Consider the following 20,337-nt stretch of genomic DNA (forward strand, 5'->3'; position numbering starts at 1 on the left):
AAAAAGTCTATATGGCCTATTTCCATTCAAAAGCTATTAGTGTGGTTCATCCCAAAACTGAAGAATCTGAAATAAAAAAGACGTTACACAGAATAAGGAAAACATATCAATGATGTTGCCATAGTGAACAAACCAGCTGGGAACAGTTTTATCAAAATCGATTCACAGAAAAGCAGGAACCTTTCAGCACACCCTCGTGTGTGTGGGTGTGTGTGAGTATATGTGTGCGTGTGTATACATATGCATTAACACGTATCCATTTAGATACACTACCACCTTAACGGATATAGAATTATACATACACAATCATATACAATCCACCCCATATATATATAATATATATATATAATTATTTGAGGGAATATTAATCCTAACTTACAGAAAAAATTTCAATTTAGAAATATTAAATCAAATTTCACACAATATATATATATATATATATATATATATATATATACTCTTTTACTCTTTTACTCTCTTACTTGTTTCAGTCATTTGACTGCGGCCATGCTGGAGCACCGCCTTTAGTCGAGCAAACCGACCCCGGGACTTATTCTTTGTAAGCCCAGTACTTATTCTATCGGTCTCTTTTGCCGAACCGCTAAGTGACGGGGACGTAAACACACCAGCATCGGTTGTCAAGCAATGCTAGGGGGACAAACACAGACACACACCACACACACACACACACACACACATATATATATATATACATATATACGACAGGCTTCTTTCAGTTTCCGTCTACCAAATCCACTCACAAGGCATTGGTCGGCCCGGGGCTATAGCAGAAGACACTTGCCCAAGATGCCACGCAGTGGGACTGAACCCGCAACCATGTGGTTGGTTAGCAAGCTACTTACCACACAGCCACTCCTGCGCCTATATATATATATAATTAGGAAAAACACCTTTTATCAATTCAAAATGAACAATTAAATTACACCATCTAGAAAATTACATATAATAGAAATATTAAAATTAAAATAACAATAAAATACCAATGATTAAGTAAATTGCAAAAAAATAATAAAAACGTATATAATTGGTATATATATAATATATATATATATATATATATATATTTATATATTCATGCGCACATACGCACACAAGCACATTGATATATGCATATATACCCGTAGCCCGTGTACACATATCGACATTGCTCTCTTTGTGTACCACATTTTATTAGATTCGTTTGATGCCTTGTATTCGTTATTTTGTTGCTTTTATGAGAAAACCTCTTCATATCTTCATTCCTTTGCGCGACATTTACCAAAATGCATTGTAACAGAAACAAGAGGAACAACAAATAAAAAGGAGGTACTTTTTAAAAAGTCATCTAAGAGACACATCTGCACCTAAGATACACCACGACTGTTTTTGCAGCATCTCACCTATAAGGTACAGAGCATGAACGGTTGAAATGATCACAGTAATTAAAGAGACTCATGAATTTCATTTTCTTTCTCTCATATCTTTTATATAAACATATATCAATAGATGAATGTGTGCGTAAGCATGTATGCTTGAAAGAATCATACTGTTATTCGTATACATGAGTCATTTTAAAATCTAACCCTAATTAATATTCTTTTCTATTGTTTTATTTCTGCCTTTAGATATGTGTAATCACCAACCTTACAACATTTTCAGTCATATTTGCTGCAATGCACAGCTTACACCCATAAATGGATTTAGACATCCTTCTTGCTGCGGAAATGTAGGATTTGATATAGACGCGAATGTATGCTGCGCGGGTGCATTAAAACCAAGAACAGTCACTTCCAACGGTTGTTGCGGTGCGACAGCGATAGATACATCAGTTAGCGATTGTTGTAACGGCGCTACAATCGTTCGACAAACTCAAGTATGCTGCCGCGCGAAAGCAATTCCTAGGACTACTATATATGATGTTTGTTGTGGGGCGGTAACCATGGATGTCACGAAGTCACTTTGTTGTGAGGGTGTGGTAAAGAAAATCACAGACACTTTTCCTGGAGGAAATAATAACGTGCCATACACATTTGCTTGCTGTGGATCGTCCATTTTCGAAACAAATTCACACTATTGTTACTATGGACATGTATATCCACGAAGTAGTTGGGTGCCATGGTGGCAGATGTGGCATCATTGATTTTACATCTGTATTGATTAATAAACTTCATGAGCATGTAAAAATGTTTTGTCTGTTCAATTTTGCTTTGCATAAAATATATACAGTTCTTTTGCATTGTCATTGAACATATTTAATACCAGAGAATTATTCGAAAGGGTTTCTAGCTGTGACGATTCCGATGTTTGTTTTAAGTTTATTTTACCAACATTGCATAATCTATCACTGTAAAATTAAAATTGTTGATCATAGAAATTTTAAAAATTGCATAATGTAAATTATTTATTCGTTTGAAAACCAGCAATTATCTCAATTTTATGTATCATTTAAGGCAAGTGTGGGTTCATTCCAGTAAAATATCGAATACAAAATCCAAAATACACATTCTAAGAGATATCTTTGGTTTGCTCATATTTTTTGTAATTCTCAAAATATAAGCCTCTTAAGCTGTAAATTAGGAGTGTGTTACTGTCTGCGAAATGTGTATTTATTTCGTGTGTCAATTTTCAAGAAAATTAATGATAGTTAAAAGATTTACCATATATATACACAAGCCTTGAATGTATTGGGTTGGCCCAAACGTCCGTTCGGTTTTTAAAGCGAAAATAAGACACTAGCTTTAAACTTATAATTACTGCTTATTCTATCGTCTTGTGCACAAATCCATAGTTCCCTGCTCAAAGAATTTTCCCTTTTTACTAGTGAAAAGCTTTTCCAGGCGAAATTTTGAATCTTTTTCGGAGTGGAAGGTTTGTGTATCCAATGAATTTTGAAGAAAATGAGAAAGGCGGAAACGTGAAGAGACAATGCAGGACGAATATGGAAGGCACAATAAAACTTCCGACCCAACCTTCAGTGACTTCTACTGTGTCTACAAAGAAGTATGCTGTCTGACATTGTCATATGAAAGGTAATGCTCTTATAAGTAGCAAGTATTTGAATTTTCAAGATAATCACTGGTCACACTACACACCCAAATTGATGATTCTGTCGTGGGAAAAACCTCGTAAAAGAAAATACTCCTCCAGTTCCACCAACTTGAAAACAAGCTACTTTGGAGGTTGTTTGTCTTCGTTCACTGCCATTCCCCCAAGATCTTTTGCACTTTAGTTGTTATGGATAATCCAATTTTTGTGAGAGCCAAATATAGAATCTGCTGATGTAACCGAGTTGATACAGATCTTTTTCAACGTCCGATTTTGATATTTAGAAAATATCTGCGATTATCCTGGTCGTATAACATAGGTTGGGGTCACAACCAATCTCAGTTGGCTGGCCAGAGCAAGGTGCATCTTGGTCCGAAAAATTTCTCTATCGAAATTTAGAAAACCACTTGTGGCATACACGTTACATCACAACATCTTATCCATATTAAGCACGTTTCTACAGGATTGCGCCACATTTTTCTTTCTTTTTAAATAAAAAAAAATGCCTGTTGCCGATAACGATCGTTGTGACTCTCCATTTTCAGGGAGATCACAAGCACATAATATACAAGCTGATTCGTTGCAAGCCTGCGTCAAACTACGTTGAAGTGTTTGTATTTGAAGAGTATACATGCACAACAGACAGACTGAAGTCAGCTACTTATCAGAATCCTTAAGGTTTAGTCTCTAAAGAAAAGCCACCGGACATTTCAGCCAATCTAATATTTAATTTGACCGGGTTTTTATGTATAAAACTAATTTCTCTATCCGAAAATCAGTAGGAATGAAAATTTCTTTCAGACGATGTCCCATGTGATTAACTAGCCAGAAATTAAGGCTAAATCGGGCTCAAATCACAAACTACCCTTTTAAAAAAAAGACATTAGATAAGATCCTTAGAAATGTCTGTTGAAGAAAAAGGTATGACCACCTTTGCACCACCTCTAAGAGAAGCAGTGTCAATTAGTATTCGTATGAAACAGGTGGAATTTGAGAGTTATAAGAAATAGATATGCAGATTAGCAGTCCCAAAGACCCATAAATGTGTGTGTGCGTGCGCACATGAAAATAAGTGAGCAACCTGGCTTATAAATTGACCATGGATAACGAGCAGATTTTACTGAGTCTTGACTGCATGAGTTGGGATGACATGAGACAAGTAAGTTGCAAGGAAAATAGACGATGTTAGTAAAGGTAGAGAAGGACAAATTAGGAGAGAACACGACTGTGAATCGGAGGTTTAACTTCTCAAATGATAATAAATCCGATCAAAATCACGAATCCCTTGTTAAACAGAAAACGTCGCACATTGTAATCGAACTTACAACAGCTTCAACAATATGACATTAAGTTGTTCTGCAAGCACATATTATAGATGAATATATTTTATATATTGCTTTTTAGAGCTTTAGAAATTTTGTGAAGTGGTAGAAACGATTGATTAAATTACTTAGGTGCTTAGGTTAGTCAATTTACGTTTTGCTTAACACCCACCAGATTTGAATTTGTTTTTCAGTTTTTTTAAAAGCGATAAAGTAAGTACAGTTATTGTTTATTAATAAGTATCAGTTGTTTTTAGCTGTGATGAAAAGGCGTTCCAATCGTACCTATCCTAAATTTTTAAATATCTATGGCGACATATTCCAATAAGTTATATTCATTAAAAACGTAAAGCTGTAATTTGAAGTTCACTGATATTTCTCGAAGATTGTATGACCGGAAAGAAAATCTGGATCTTTACCTTTTGACCAACAGATTTAAAAAATAGTTTTTTTGTAACTAAACACTTTCAAATTTCGGACACTGGTGGAACGGTAGAATGTGTCATATAAAACATCTTTTGAGAAAAACTTACATTTACGAAGTTATTTCACGTTAAAGTTGTTCTATTTCGGTAATTTCAACCAATCAATAACGTGTAATCAGCTAAATAAAATTACTGCTGTTGTTTGTCAACAAGAACTTCCGGTGGTGTATGTTTCGTTTGTCACTGTTATTTATGACAACCCTAACCCTAAAACCCTAACCCTAGCCCTAAAAACTTAAGCTTAACCATAAAACCTTAGCCATAACCCTAAAACACTAGCCCTAAACCTAAAACACTAACCCTAAACCTAAAACCCTAACCCTAAAACCTTTAAACTAAAACCAGTAGAAACGCACGAACGATGTCATAAATAACTGTGACAAACGAAAAATGTACCGCCGATAGTTGTTGTTGACAAACAACGGCAGTAATTTTATTCAGCTGAATACACTTCATTGATTGGTTGGAATTACCGAAATAGGACAACTTTAACATGAAATAACTTCGTAAATATAAGTTTTTCTCAAAATGCTAAGAGTAAAAGATGTTTTATATGACACATTCTACCATTCTACCAGTGTCCGAAGTTTGAAAGTGTTTAGCTCAAAAAATTATTTTTTAAATCTGTCGGTCAAAAGGTAAAGATCCGAAAATCCCTCTTGTTCGTTCAGTTCAAATAATTTTCAGAAGTTGATTAACTTGAGTATAAACTCTTACGATTAACTAATATCATATAATGATTATATAGATAAAATATAGCTGCAGCAGAGTTTAAACAAGATTAAGTATGATGAAACAAATGGCAGGTAACATAAAGCTTATCACTGAAGTCGGATTAGAAAAATCCTATCAGAAAGAAATATCGGACTGTCTGTTAACAGAAATGTTTGAATGGAGCTTGACAGAAGATAAAAACCTAACAGAAACCTTAGTAAAATATACATATTAAGTAGAAGCAAACCAGGAATACGACGGAAATATTTATCCCCAAGTATGCTTGCGTATAATACTAAAAAGAAAAGAGATTGCTATTGCTTTCGTTTCTTTTATTTTCCTCATAGACTACAGCACACAAAGGCGTTTTCGATAAGAATAGGGGAAAAAATCTTTTGTTTTTCTTTGCTAGGCAAATGTAATATAGTTTGAAGCTGAGTCGGCATAGATCTATTATTGCACTAGATCTATTATTATGCTTGAACAATTACCAGGATGTAGAAGCGATGACTTATCTTTGTTTCATACATCAGTTGATAAAATCAAAAGATGCAGCAACGTTATAGCAATGGTAAATTTAGATTGCCAAGAATCACTAAGAAACTACACGGCTACGTTGAAGTTGTTCGAAAAAGATCATTATAATGTTGGGCTAATTATTCCACTTGGAAACTGACAACGCAAAGTTTGCTTACGTTTTCTTTAATGACACATTGTAAGACATCGAACAAATTATATCTATTTTGAACTGTTGCGTTAGTTAAAATGCAAAATTGCTTCCACTTTGTCACTGGATACGCCACTAATAACGAGCTTACCCGAGAAGGATAATTTTGTAATGAGAATAAATCAAGTGACGCGCACATGTCATACTATAACAAACGAGCATGTCTTAATATAACATACATGTTATATTAATATAACCCACTAACTTATCTTAATATAACATACTAGTATGTTATATTAAAAGTTGAAGAACGTTGTAGTGTGTATATTAACGTACTATATTATAGCATGTTATATTAAGATGCACCTGCAGCTCAAAGAGACAACAAAAGCCTCGAATCTTGTTATATCGCAAATGTGAGAGCTGCATTCAGCCCTTGAACATGTGAAACGAAATAATGTTACGACGCTAATCGGTAATATTTCCGTGTATTGCTGACTATTATCAACCCATAAATTTATTATTTGCTTTATTGCACCGCATGAACTGGAAAAAGACTATTCTTCCGTCGGGACGCCGGAAAAGCGGATCTTTTCCCTTTGAACGGCAGATCGAGAAATTAATTTTTTGTAACTAAGCACTTTCAAACTTCCGACACTGGTAGTGCAGCATTGTATTGCTTAATTTTGTTTTGGAAGTGCTTGGAATCTTGGTCAATGGATGACAAAAGTTCCTTTAATGGCACTGGAGGTTGGGGGGTTTGCTAGGAGTTTAACCTTTCCACCACTGCAGCACAGTGCAGGTGTCTTTCCAGGCCACTTCCTTGATTTACTATGTATGCACCCAGTTGTCACTACACCAACGGAATCTCTAGTACCCTCTGCATAAGGAACTGCTGGATCATAATTGAAAGCTGCTTCATAGAAGTTGCTTCTCCGAGCAGTTGCAACTGCTCTTCGTTATGTAGTGGAGTTCCTATTTCTTGTCAGCAGTGCATACCTCTGTTAATCACTTTGAGATACTCTGGCTTTTGTAGTGCACAGTGTTCGTTTCTTGGTGTGCTTTCCTTTCTGCGGCTGTCTCTCTTTCCCTGGACAGAGATATTCTTTTGGCTGACCTTGTCATTGTAGACAAATTTGACACTTTCCTTGTAGGCATGGTTATATACGTATACAGAAATACACGGTTGCAGAAGATAGTAAACAATGAAAATAACTTGGTAACGGAAATTGTGTAGCTGTATACGACGGGCAGAAAGTAAATAAGAATAAATAAGAAATTTTTACAGAAAATAAAGAATTGTACGGGCTGAAGCGAAATTTGTCACTCAGAGAACCAAAGAGCCAGTATGGAAGAAACGTGAAGAAAGCCGTCAACAACAGAAAAACACAAAACCGTTGCAAAAATAAATAAGAAATGTTTAGGGAAATTAACAAAGTGTACGGATTTAAGTGAAATTTTTGAAGTTACTTCTTTCAGAAGTTATGAACTTACTTTTATCGGTAATTCCGCCAACAAGAAAAAAAAAAGATTAAAAAACCCGAAAATCTTGCAATGCTAAATAAGAAATTTGTAGGCATATTTAACGAAGTGCACGGATTGGAATGACATTTATGAAGTTACTACTGTCTGTAAATTATAAAATTACTTCCATCAGTATTGCGAACTTCTTTCTGTCAGTAATTTCTCATTGTTGTTTGTAAATAGCGATTGAAAACTTACAGTGAAAACAACAGCGATTGAACTAAAAGTGAAACAATGGTGTTCAAAAATTTATAGTGAGAAAAATATAGATAGATAAGATATAAACATTTAGATACAGAGAGTTAGACAGATATAAAGAGACAGGGACTGAGAGAGATGGATAGGGAGATATAGAAAGAGTAATAGAGATAGAGAGATAATACATACATGTAGTTGTTACATTACTAACGCCAGAAAACCGGAAGTAAATATTTTAAAATCTTTCAAAGACGTGAATCTAATATAAAAAGCAATATTATTTATTTTTAATAAAAAAAATCAAATGAAGAGACATGTGTCCGAGGTCAAAGTATTCATGCATCACAAGTATGGAAGCAATTGATGAAAAGCGGATACATACACATCTCTCTCTCTTTCTCTTTCTCTCTCTCTCTCTCTCTCTCTCTCTCTCTATATATATATATATATATATATATAAAATAATATGTGATAATTATTCAATAGTCAAGGTCTCTTTCTTTCTTTTGTTATCTTACTGTTTTTACCAATATATATATATATATATATATATCAAATAAATAATAATAATGTTCGTCCATTGTTGACGACCATAATCAAGGCCATTACATGAGAGAAGCGGAGTGCCAGTGCGTCCGGCTGTGGTCGATCAGACCGATGCGTGCTCGGAAGATTCCGCTGCACGTCAGGCACTGGTAAGTCTTTCTGGCAACAATGGCAGGCAGCTAGCTCTGGACTTACGCAGTTCACGTTTCCTTTTTCTCCTGCAATCCTATTCTGTTCGTAGAATGTGACGCCAAGCATTTGCCAAGTGTCGGAACTGATCTGGAAGTACTTCAGTGAGGCTTTACATGTGTCTTTGCAGTGCTTTTCTCTCCACCTTGAGTGTACTTATCTTCTACTAGTTAACTGTAATACAGTCTTTTGGATAGTCGTGTGTCAGGAATTCGAACAAAGTAGCCTACCTACCTGCACTCTCCTCAAAAGCACAGATGCTTGGCAGATCAGCTGGAGAGATAAACTCCTTGTCTGGCACAACTCATGTGGAAGCGGTTCAGCCGTTAGTCGCGGTGTTCGTAAACCGTCCAAGTCTCAGAGGCTTTCATATAGCAATGCTGCGCCCGTTGCTCACCTCAAGTTGACATCAGCAAAACAGAGGTCCAGAAATTGATAAAACGTCCCTTAATATAGCAAGCACCAGGTGCCTCTCTTTGTCCTTTTCCCGGTTGCCAGTTTTCTGCAGAAGATTTGAGGTGAAAGTCGTTCAGCGTTCATCCTGAAGATATGGCCATATCATGTTTATGGTTCCGTACGCTCCGGAAACCAAACTAGTATTCTAGAAGGACTCTTTCCCTGATAATCTGGAGACGCTTCACGAGCATTCGAGCAAAGATCTTTCCTACAATAGCAAGTAGCGAAACTCCATGATAGTTCCCACAGGGTTTTCTATCTTCTTTCTTGAATATACTGATTGTGATAGCGTTTTTGAGAGATCCTTTGAGAGATCACGTGCCTCCCACATCTTTAGGGATAGGGTGAAGAGTTTAGTTTGAAGCAATGATCAATCATGTTGCACCAATTCGAATGAGATGTTATCGGACCCCGGAGTTTTGTCTTGCGTTGATGCATTTCATCGCTTTCTGGTACCCTTGATATAACGGAGGAGTATTCATCCAAGGCTGTGATGGTTGGAAAGGGACTTTTATCGGGAATTCTTCTGTTATTGACACACGATATAGTAAAACAAAAATATCACTTCTAGCTATGGTGTCATGTTTGTCAGCAAGAATGTTAACATTTTCTGCTGCAAGTAGAAAGATACAGATCTAGCAGCAGTAGACTACCAGAGCTGTAGTTTCCAACACTCTCTCTACCAATCACATTCGTACAGTAATCGTTCCTGACTCGGGCGTTAAAATCACTGAGCTTATCAGTTGATGGAACATTAGGGATGTTGTTCATAAGACTCATTCATGATGTCATCATTGACGTCAAGAGTCGAAACAAGGCGGAAAAACACGCGATTTGAAATTTTACCGCAAACCCAACAACATAGGTCTCGCTCCGAAATCTTCCTCTTTCCTAAAAGAAGTATATCCAGTACCCGCCTCTTCGCACTCTCATCTGAAAGTCGTGTTTCACTCTGTACAGCAATTTCTATGTTTAGCCTGGCAAGTTCTTTAGCGACCCGGGCAGTTCGTCTTTCGGGTCCGTCGGAGTGGTCAGTATCCAAAAGGGTTCTCACGTTCCAAGTTCTAATGTCACATTCGCTTTGGCTGTAAGATTTCAGCTGTTTCCAGATTTAGTGTTACGACTACAGGAAAGGTGGCCTGCCGAGTGTGGCTATCCGTTCAAGTGCTGAAAGTAACTTCCGATGTTTAGCCCTCCTTTTATCGGACCTTCACCGATTAGGGTGAGCAGAGGTAGTTCTGAAAAGCCTGCCCAAACATAAGTGCTTGACTGGATCCCAATTAGTCACTGGATCTTGGGAAGGCAGCTGTCACACATTAGCTGCCAACCTGTAAGTTTGGACAAGGAGCTCTCGGTTTCACCTAAACCTACCCCGTTATCTTTATCTCATCGATATTGGACTTTATGAATCTTAGTTTAAGCATGAAAAAGAGAAGCAGGAAATTAAAATGAGCAGTAAAATCAATAAGTGGCGCGGGTTTGACTTCAGTGGATCACGACTTGCCAGGAGGTAACCTATGCAATATAATCTCAAGACTTATGTACATAATACATACATACATACATACATACATACATACATACATACATACATACGGGTGGGTGCTGAAAAGTTCCTGGTTTTAAGGGTGTCACGAAAGATCTGTGAAATAAATGTGTGAATCTGAGAGGCAACGACAAAGGAAAGTTACCTTCTACAGTCAAGCCGATCCATAACGGCCGGTTTCCAAGTTTCCATGGCGGCTAAACCTCCCAAATAGCAGGGCCGCCGCTCCGTCATAGGATTACTCATTCTTTGCCAGCTGAGTGAACTGGAGCAACATGAAATGAAGTGTTTTAATCTAGAACGCAATGCGTCGCCCGGTCCAGGAATCGAAATCACAATTTTACAATCTTGATTCCCACACCCTACACGGGCCTCCAAGAATCTGAAAGGTGAATGTGTTCAATAAAATCACAATTAAGTGATCCTACTGTATTTTTTTTACCGTAAGCCACGAACTTTTCAATACGCCCCATGCGTGTGTGTGTATATATATACACACGAGGTGGTATCAAAAAGTTCGCACATTAGTTATGTAGCGTGCACACAGATGACAGCGCAGTAAGCATAGTTGTTGCGCGCACAGTGAGAGGTATCAGTGGCTTTCATTAGGCAGTGTACTGAGTGGAATTGTATTTACTTCCAAAGTTGTGAATTTTTTTTGTTTTTGTGATCACGTGTAAGCTGTAGCCTGCGATTGTTATTACACACAGGAAGTTGGAACCAAGCGCCAATGTGAAATTTTGCGTTAAGGTTGAGCATGATTCGGCAAGCTTACGGCGACGAGGCACTGGGGCATACGAAATGTTTCAAGTGGAAGGGGCGCTTCAAATGCGGAAGAGCTTCCCTGGAAGACGAAGAGCCATCTGGAAGATCTTCCACAAGCGTCACTCCTGGAAATGTGATATTGTGCGTCAAGAATCTGTCCCCCAGGGCAATCGCGAGTTATGCTCCAAAGTTTTGAAGCGTTTGAGGGAGGACATTCGCCGAAAGTGACCGAATCTGTGGAGTGCGAAGGACTGGATTCTTACTGACCTCTTCTCACCAATGAGTTTCTCGACAAAAGCATGGTACCGCTTCGGCACCTGCCCTATTCACCAGAGTTAGCTCCTGCGGAGTTCCATCTTTTCTCCAAGATGAAAATGCAGTTCAAAGATTGCCGTTTTAACATCATTGTCGAGACCCAGAGCGAGTCGCAGAAGGTCCTCGACCTAGTTACGGAAAACGACTTCCAGACCGGTTTCCATAAGTGGTGGGAACGCTGGGACTGATGTATTGCTGCGCAAGATGACTATTTCGAAGGAAATTATTTTTAAAACTTATGTAAATAAGTTTTTTTTTTTTATTAAACATAACTAGCCCGACAACCATTTGTTACCACCTGCTATATATATATATATATATCCATGCATAGTCTTCTGCTCATATAGACTCATCCATTCATCTGATGATACGTTGCGGTAGGGTCGTGCGACGTCTTTGGGCATGTATTCTAGGCTATCAGACAAAGAGTATTGCTCAAGGGGCTGCCTTACAAGTCTTATGATGTATGTATATGTGTATGTGTGTATGTATGTATGTATGTATGTATGTATGTATGTATGTATACATGTAGGTAGGCATGTGTGTATATATGCATGTCTGTATATATATATATATATATATATATATATATATATATATATCTATATATAAACGGCAGTTTGTCTGTGCGTGTTTCTGTGTGTCTGTTTGCTTGTACCCTCACCCTGACCACGGCTTTCAACCGATTCTGATGAAACTTGACACACACATAGCCCAATGTCATAATTCAAAACTAACGCAGCCAAAATTTTGAAAAGTTTCCCCAGTTCTGAAAAAAATCGATAAATTCGACATGGGGTCGAGAATCAGAAACACGAACCACAAACTGTCTAGGGGACGCAACTCCATCCTTTTTTAACTCTCAAAAAAAAATTTACCATCATTTTTTTCCATTTTTTTGCTATTTTTTGGCTATAACTCTCTAAAAATGCTTTATAGTTATTTCCCTTACAAACCTGAGCAACGCCGGGCGATACTGCTAGTATACATATATACATATATACACACACACACACATATATATATATATATATATTATATATATATATATATAATATATATATATATATATATATGCATATATGTATGTATGTGTGTATGTATGTATATGATTTTGTGTTTGCTTTGCAATATTCTTGATGTGAAATTGTGCATTGAAACAAATATTGTTATATTTGGGGATGGCCATGTTTGGCAATTAAACACACGCACTTTTTGTTTGATCGTCAATTTAGAATTATCAATGTTTAGACAAATAACTAATAATAATGATAATAATAATAATAATAATAATAATAATAATAATAATAATAATAATAATAATAATAATAATGATAATAATAATAATAATAATAATAATAATAATAATAATAATAATAATAATAATTGCTTTAAATTTTGGTACAAAGTCAGCAACTTTAGGGAAGGTTACATCAACCGCAGTGTTACATTGGAAATTATTTTATCGACCTCAAAAGGGTGAAAGTCAACTGCGACAGAATTTCAACTCAGAACGTAATGACTGATAAAATACCGCTGAGCATATCGCCCAGAATGCTAATGATTCTGCCAGCTCCCCGCCTTACATAATAATAATGGTTATAACGATAATGATATTTTCTTCGATATGTATAAGACCTGAAATTTGGGGGAGCGGTATACTCGATTACAGCGACCGCAGTACTCGACTGGTACTTATGTTATCGACCCTGAAAGGATGAAAAGCAAACTCGACCTTGGTGGAATTTGAACTCAAAACGTAAAGATGGACAAAAAGACGTGATACATTTTGCCCGACGTGCTAACGATTCTACCTAGTCACCGTCTAAATAATGATAATAATAATAATAATAATAATAATAATAATAATAATAATAATAATAATAATAATAATGATAATGATAATGATAATAATAATAATAATAATAATAATAATAGCCCGGCTATGGAAAATATAGGTGAAGATAAAGCCAATTATTATTGGGTCCTTGGGAACAGTATCAGAGCGCCTCAAGAGGAATAGAAAGGAAACTGGAATAGCATGCCTAGTACTATGGCACTCCGTCGGTTACGACGACGAGAATTCCAATTGATTCAATCAGCGGAACAGCCTGCTCGTGAAATTGACGTGCAAGTGGATGAGCACTCCACAGAGACGTATACACTTAACCTAGTTCTCGGAGAGATTCAGCGTCACACAGCGTGTGACAAGGCTGGCCCATTAAAATACAGATATAACAGAAGCAGGAAAAAAGAGTGAGACAAAGTTGTCGCGAAAGAGCACAGCAGAGTTTTCCACGAAACCTTGCCGGAGCCTCCGTGGCGCTTTAAATGTTTTCGCTCAATAAAAACCCTCGACGTTCGGTCTGGGAATGGAAACCGCGATCCTATGACCGTGAGTCCGCCCCCTAACCACTGGGATATTGCGCCTCCACAGAGTGCCTAGTAGAACTGATACAAAAGGCTTGCCTCCTTGCCTCGGACAAAATTATAAGGAAAGTATTGGATAGCTGAAAAGAACGAATAAAACATGGTGCCATAGGCTGCATCTAGTAAGCCCGCTACGCATGCAGGACTCCAGGAGCTCCAACGAAACCTATGATGAAGATGGTGATGATGATGATAATAATAATAATAATGATAATAATAATAATAATAATAATAATAATAATAATAATAATAATAATAATATAATAATAATGATAATAATGATGATGATAATGATATTAATAATAATAATAATAATAATAATAATAATAATAATAATAATAATAATAATAATAATAATAATAATAATAAATATGTGACCCGGCAAATATGTGACCCGCAGCAAACAAGCTGATGTTGACCAGAAGCAAACCCATCAGTGGCTACGGAGCTCAGGGCTAAAAGCAGAGAGCGAAGGTTTCATCCTGGCTGCTCAAGATTAAAGCCTATTAACCCGGAACTACCAGGCCAATGTGATGAAAAATGGAGCAGACCCAAAATGCCGATTCTGCAACGACATGATTGAAACAGTGGACCACCTAATCTCTGGATGTAAGGTCTTAGCACCAGTGGAGTATAAATTAAGACATGACAGAGTTGGCCAATATCTACACTGGCTAATAAGTCGGCATTACAATATGAAAACTGCCGACAAGTGGTATAATCACCACCCTGAAGCTGTAACTGAAGGAGAAAATGTAACGATTTTGTGGGACTTTCCAGTACATACAGACCGAACTATCAAAGCCAATAAACCGGATATTGTTGTGAAAGACCAAAACAATAAAGTTTGCTTATTGATCGACATGAGCATCCCCTGTGATCATAATATCTCGGCGAAAGAATTTGACAAGCTCAGAAAATATAAAGACCTGCTCATTGAAATTGAGAAAATGAGGCATCTCAAGGCGGTTACAATACCAGTGATCGTAGGAGCACTAGGAATGATCAAGAAGGGAACCGAAAATTATATGAGAATGATCCCTGGCTTACCATCCCTGCAAGAAGTGCAAAAGATTGTCTTAACTGGTACATCACACGTATTGAGAAGAGCATTGTCGCTGTGAGAACTGTTGCTGCTCATGTATTTTAATTTAACTTAAAAAAAAAAATGAACGAACTACTAAGTTTGGTTTAATGGCCTACCAATGTATACTATGAGTTTCTTTGCCCTAGGAGTCGGGAAGACACTCGGCAAGAAATGGAAGCAAATTTGAAAGAAGAAAAAAAAAGTAATAATAATAATAATAATAATAATAATAATAATAATAATAATAATAACAATAATAATAATAACAATAACAATAATAATAATAACAATAGCAATAATAATAATAATAATAATAATAATAATAATAATAATAATAATAATGATAATGATAATGATAATAATAATAATAATAATAATAATAATAATAATAATAATAATAATAAGATTAATAATAATAATAATAATAATAATAACAATAATAATAATAATAATAATAATAATAATAATAATAATAATAATAATAATAATATTAATAATAATAATAATATATTGAGTGATAGGGAACCACTCCATAAACTCTCAAATGCATACAAACATAAAACAAATAAAAATTGGCGACTGCGTAACACAAGAAATCATACAATTAAAACCCGATCTTAATAAGTTAAATGAAATTATTTACTCTGTTGCTAAGGTAATCGAACGACGCTGTTTAACACACAAAAAGCCAACAATACCAGATTCGAAAAGAAAATCAAACTGGAGGAGTAGAATTGAAACTGAGATTGAATCATTGCGAAGGGAGATATCAATATTAACTGAGCTAATCTCTGGAAATGAGGTAAGAACAAGAAAAGGCAAGAGGATTGTGAGAAAATATGGACTCTCAACAAGAGAACTAATGTCAGCGAAAGAAACAATTAAACAAAAAGTTCAACAAAAGCTCAGAGAATACGCAGATTTGAGAAAAGAATCAAATACTACAACAAAATAAGATGTTCAAATCCAATGCCAAATCATTTTACAAGGAAATAGGGAAAGAAAAAATAACCATTGAAAATCCACCCCTAATGGAAGAAGTTGAAAACTTTTGGAAAGGGATCTAGAGTGATGAGAACCCATACAATGAAAATGCAAACTGGGTCAACCGCACCCAAGATGACTACAAAAATCTACAAGAACAGGTATGGGAAGACATCTCAATCGCCGACCTAAGGAGGACACTAACGAAGGCTCATAAATGGAAATCCCCTGGTATTGATAGGGTACCAAATTTCTGGCTGTCATCACTCTCGTCCGTACACAAAATGTTAATAATATTATTTATTAAATATTATGAAAGACCCGAAAAAAACTCCCCATTGGATGGCAAATAGTATCACTTAGCTCCTCCCAAAACATAACGAAACGAAAGACCCAAAAAACTACCGGCCTTTAACATGTTCATCTACTACCTATAAGATTTTGACATCTATTTTAGTGGAGAAAACTTATACATTTATGAAAGAGAATAACCTCTTTCCCACTGAACAAAAAGGATGCAGACGAGACTCATGCGGATGCAAAGATCAGCTCCTAATTAATCGCATGATCCTTGAGAACTGCCATAACAAGCGCAGAAATCTCAGCTCTTCATGGATTGATTATAAAACAAGGCCTTTGACAGCATACCACATTCGTGGATTCTGAAATCGCTGGACATTTTCAAACTTTCTCCTGTGATTTCAGATTTTTTAAAGTACAATATGTCACTATGGAACACGAAGCTCCAATTATATCATTCTAATTGAGTATTGCGCTCAAACAATATTAGCATAAACTGTGGCATTTTCCAAGGTGACTCACTTTCACCACTAATTTTCTGCATGGCTACAAAATTGACAACAGGAAAATAAGCCATCTATTTTATATGGCAAAGATGATGAAGAGCTTGAAGGACTACTACATACTGCGAAAGGATTTAGTGATGATATCGGGATGGAGTTTGGCCTTGTAAAGTGTGCTAAAGCCACTTTTAAGAAAGGGAAATTGGTAAAGTCAAGTTCAATCGAATTAGATGTTGAGGCAGTAATAAAGGAACTTGAGCAAGAACCAACCTATAGATACCTAGGAATAAATGAAGGCTCTGGTATCCAGCATGCAAACATGAAAGGGAAGGTTAGGAAGAAATGTTATAGAAGAGTTCGAGCAGTTCTGAAGTCTGAGCTGAATGCATATAATAAGGTGTTAGCCGTAAATTCCTAAGCAGTCCCAGTTGTTCTTTATGGCTTGAATGTGCCTAACTGGAATACCAGTGAAATAATGAAAATTGATAGAAAAATCCGCAAGCTACTAACTTGTAATAAGATGCACCATCCAAAGGCAGACGTGGGTTGTCTTTATATTCCAAGAGCTCAGGGAGGTCGAGGCTTGATCCAGCTTGAACTTACGTACAAAGCCACCACAATCGGACTGACCAAATACCTTGAAACAACCAACGATTGGATGCTAAAACTTGTTGAAAAACATAAAAGACCGAAAAAAACTTCACTCTATTCTGAATGAGGGCGAAATATTCGCTGCTGATTTCTTAGATACCTACCAGATTGATTAGCTTGATGCTGCAAAGAAAAGAAAATTAATTGTGAAGACAAAAGCACATGAAAAATTAGCTAGCAGATGGGGACAGAAACCTCTGCATGGCAGGTATGTGGCCCGTAGCAAACAAACTGATGTCGACTAGAAACACACGCATCAATGGTTACGAAGCTCAGGCCTAAAAGCAAGAGAGTGAAGGTTTCATATTAGTCGCTCAAGACTAAAGCTTATTAACCCGGAACTACCAAGCCAATGTGATAAAAAATAAAGTTAACCCAAAATGCCGATTTTGTAACGATGAGATTGAAACTATAGACTACCTAATCTCAGGGTGTAGAGTCTTAGCACCTGCAGAATATAAAGTAAGACATGACAGAGTCGGCCAGTATTTACAATGGACAATATGTCGGCATTATAAAATCAAAACCCCTGACAAATTGTATGAACACCATCTTGAAGCTGTGACTGAGGGAGAAAATGTGTCGATTCTATGGGACTTTCCCGTACATACCGACAAAACTATAAAAGCTAATAAACCGGATATTATAAAAGATCAGACAAAAAGGTGTGTTTATTAATTGACATGAATATTCCTTGCGATCACAATATAGCGGCGAAAGAATTTGACAAGATCAATAAATATAAAGACTTGCTAATAGAAATTGAAAAAATGTGGCATCTCAAGGCGACTACACTACCAGTGATTGTAGGATGTCTAGGAATAATATAAAAAGGTACTGAAGCTTATTTGAAAATTATACTAGGCTTCAGGAAGTGCAAAACTCGTGCTAACTGAAACGACTCATGTACTGAGAAGAGCATTATCGCTGTGAAAACAACATCCATTCACGAATTTATTTATTTATTTATTAATTTTTTAAATACATATTTTACCTGTGAATTTGCGTGTGTAATCTGGGAATGCATACAATGAGCTTCTCTACCCTAGGTGTATGGAAAACACTCGGCGAGAAATGGAAGAAAATTTGAAGAAAGAAGGAAAAAAAAATGATAAACCCTTCTACTAAAGGCCTGAAAATTTAGGGAAGGGGACTCGTCGATTACATCCACCCTAGTGTTTACTGGTTCTTAATTTATTGACACCGAAAGGAGGCACGGCAAAGTCGATCTCGAAGGAATTAGAACCCCAAACGTGACGACGGACGAAATACCGCCAAACTTTTCGCTCGGTTTCTAACAATTCAGCCAGCTCGCCGCTTACATCATCATCATCATCATCATCATCATCATCATCATCATCATCATCATAATAATAATAATAATAATAATAATAATAATAATAATAATAATAATAATAATAATTCTTTTATTGGCCACAAGGGCTGAACACAGAACAAATAGGAACAATATAATACAATGAACAAGTGGGATATTGAACAATGTATGTAACAAGTAACAAAAAAAATAACAAAACAATTAAACAATAAAAATCCCCCGGAAGTGTGGAGCTCCTCACAGGGACAACAGCAGAACCCCACTAAACCTGGTTATCCCGACAGGTGTATCTCAGTAGACACCTCTCTCCTTCTTAACTTCCCCGATTTACAAACGGAAGTTCAGAGTAAGCCCATTCACACAGGCCATCCTCGCCACATACACCCACCTTTCAACAAAATTACTGGGTGCGCAGAACTTACCGCTCTACCCTCATTTCCTTATCAAGTGGAACTTGAAAAAGTCGATGAGGGTTAGGCTGAAGAGGAAAATATCTGCCTTCAGTGCTTTGAGTCTCGTTCATCACACTAATTCCTTCGCTATAGCCATTAGACAGGAGGAAACTGTCTTTCCTTCCCGGCAAAGGAAGGCGGCTGTGCGATATTCACGATGGACTCGGCTGACAACCGGACCGTCCTACACGAGATAACAGCTGTTCGACAAAGCTCGAGAATTCAGTAATACAGGGACACTGGACAACTGCATGCAGGACGATTTCGTCACCCTGCGCACACCTGGGACAAGTCCGTCTGAGAGTACATCCATGTCTGTAAAGCTTGTTCCCATAATACTCTCAAGAACACAAGAACAAAATCCCCAGAGAGAGGAAAATTCTAATGAGACGGCGTACAAAAATTTCAAATCGCCTAAACAAACAAATTGAAAGCAGTGAAAAGTCCCGCCTGAAAATAAAACTGTTGGAAATTGAAAAGTGTCTGCAACTCTCCCGTGAAATACTGAATGAGCAATTCAAGAGTGTTTTCACTCCACCCCTTGGGCATTTCCAAATCAGCAATCCAACTGACTTCTTTACCACTGCAGATATAAAATCAGAGGCAGCGATGATTGATTACATCAATATAAAGGAATACGATGTAATAAAGGTTATAGATGAAATGAAAACAAATTCAGCTACCGGCCCCGATGGATTCCCGGCAATCCTTCTAAAAGTATGTAAGAGAGTCCTAGCAAGACCACTGCAGTTCCTCTTTCAGAGCTTCCTTGCAACTGGCAAACTTCCAAGAAAACTTAAGGAAGGTAAAATATGCCCTATT

At 36.7% G+C, this 20,337-nt stretch overlaps 1 protein-coding gene across 2 annotated transcripts in view; it reads left to right on the forward strand.

Annotated features, from left to right (window-relative positions):
- The window catches only part of LOC115214801 (galaxin-2-like), a 33,819-nt gene that overhangs the window by 11,286 nt on the left and 2,196 nt on the right, over positions 1–20,337 (forward strand). Inside the window, exon 2 of one of the 2 annotated variants that reach the window (XM_036505359.1) lies at positions 1,626–2,184. The exons of the other annotated variant lie outside the window; for it this stretch is intronic. Coding sequence (XP_036361252.1) covers positions 1,626–2,140 — 515 coding nt within the window. The 3' untranslated portion in view covers positions 2,141–2,184. Of the gene's footprint in view, positions 1–1,625; positions 2,185–20,337 lie in introns of those variants that run through there. 2 annotated transcript variants of the gene reach the window in all.

The sequence above is a fragment of the Octopus sinensis genome, linkage group LG8 (assembly GCF_006345805.1).
Source record: "Octopus sinensis linkage group LG8, ASM634580v1, whole genome shotgun sequence".
In the NCBI taxonomy this organism is placed as follows: Eukaryota; Metazoa; Mollusca; class Cephalopoda; order Octopoda; family Octopodidae; genus Octopus; species Octopus sinensis.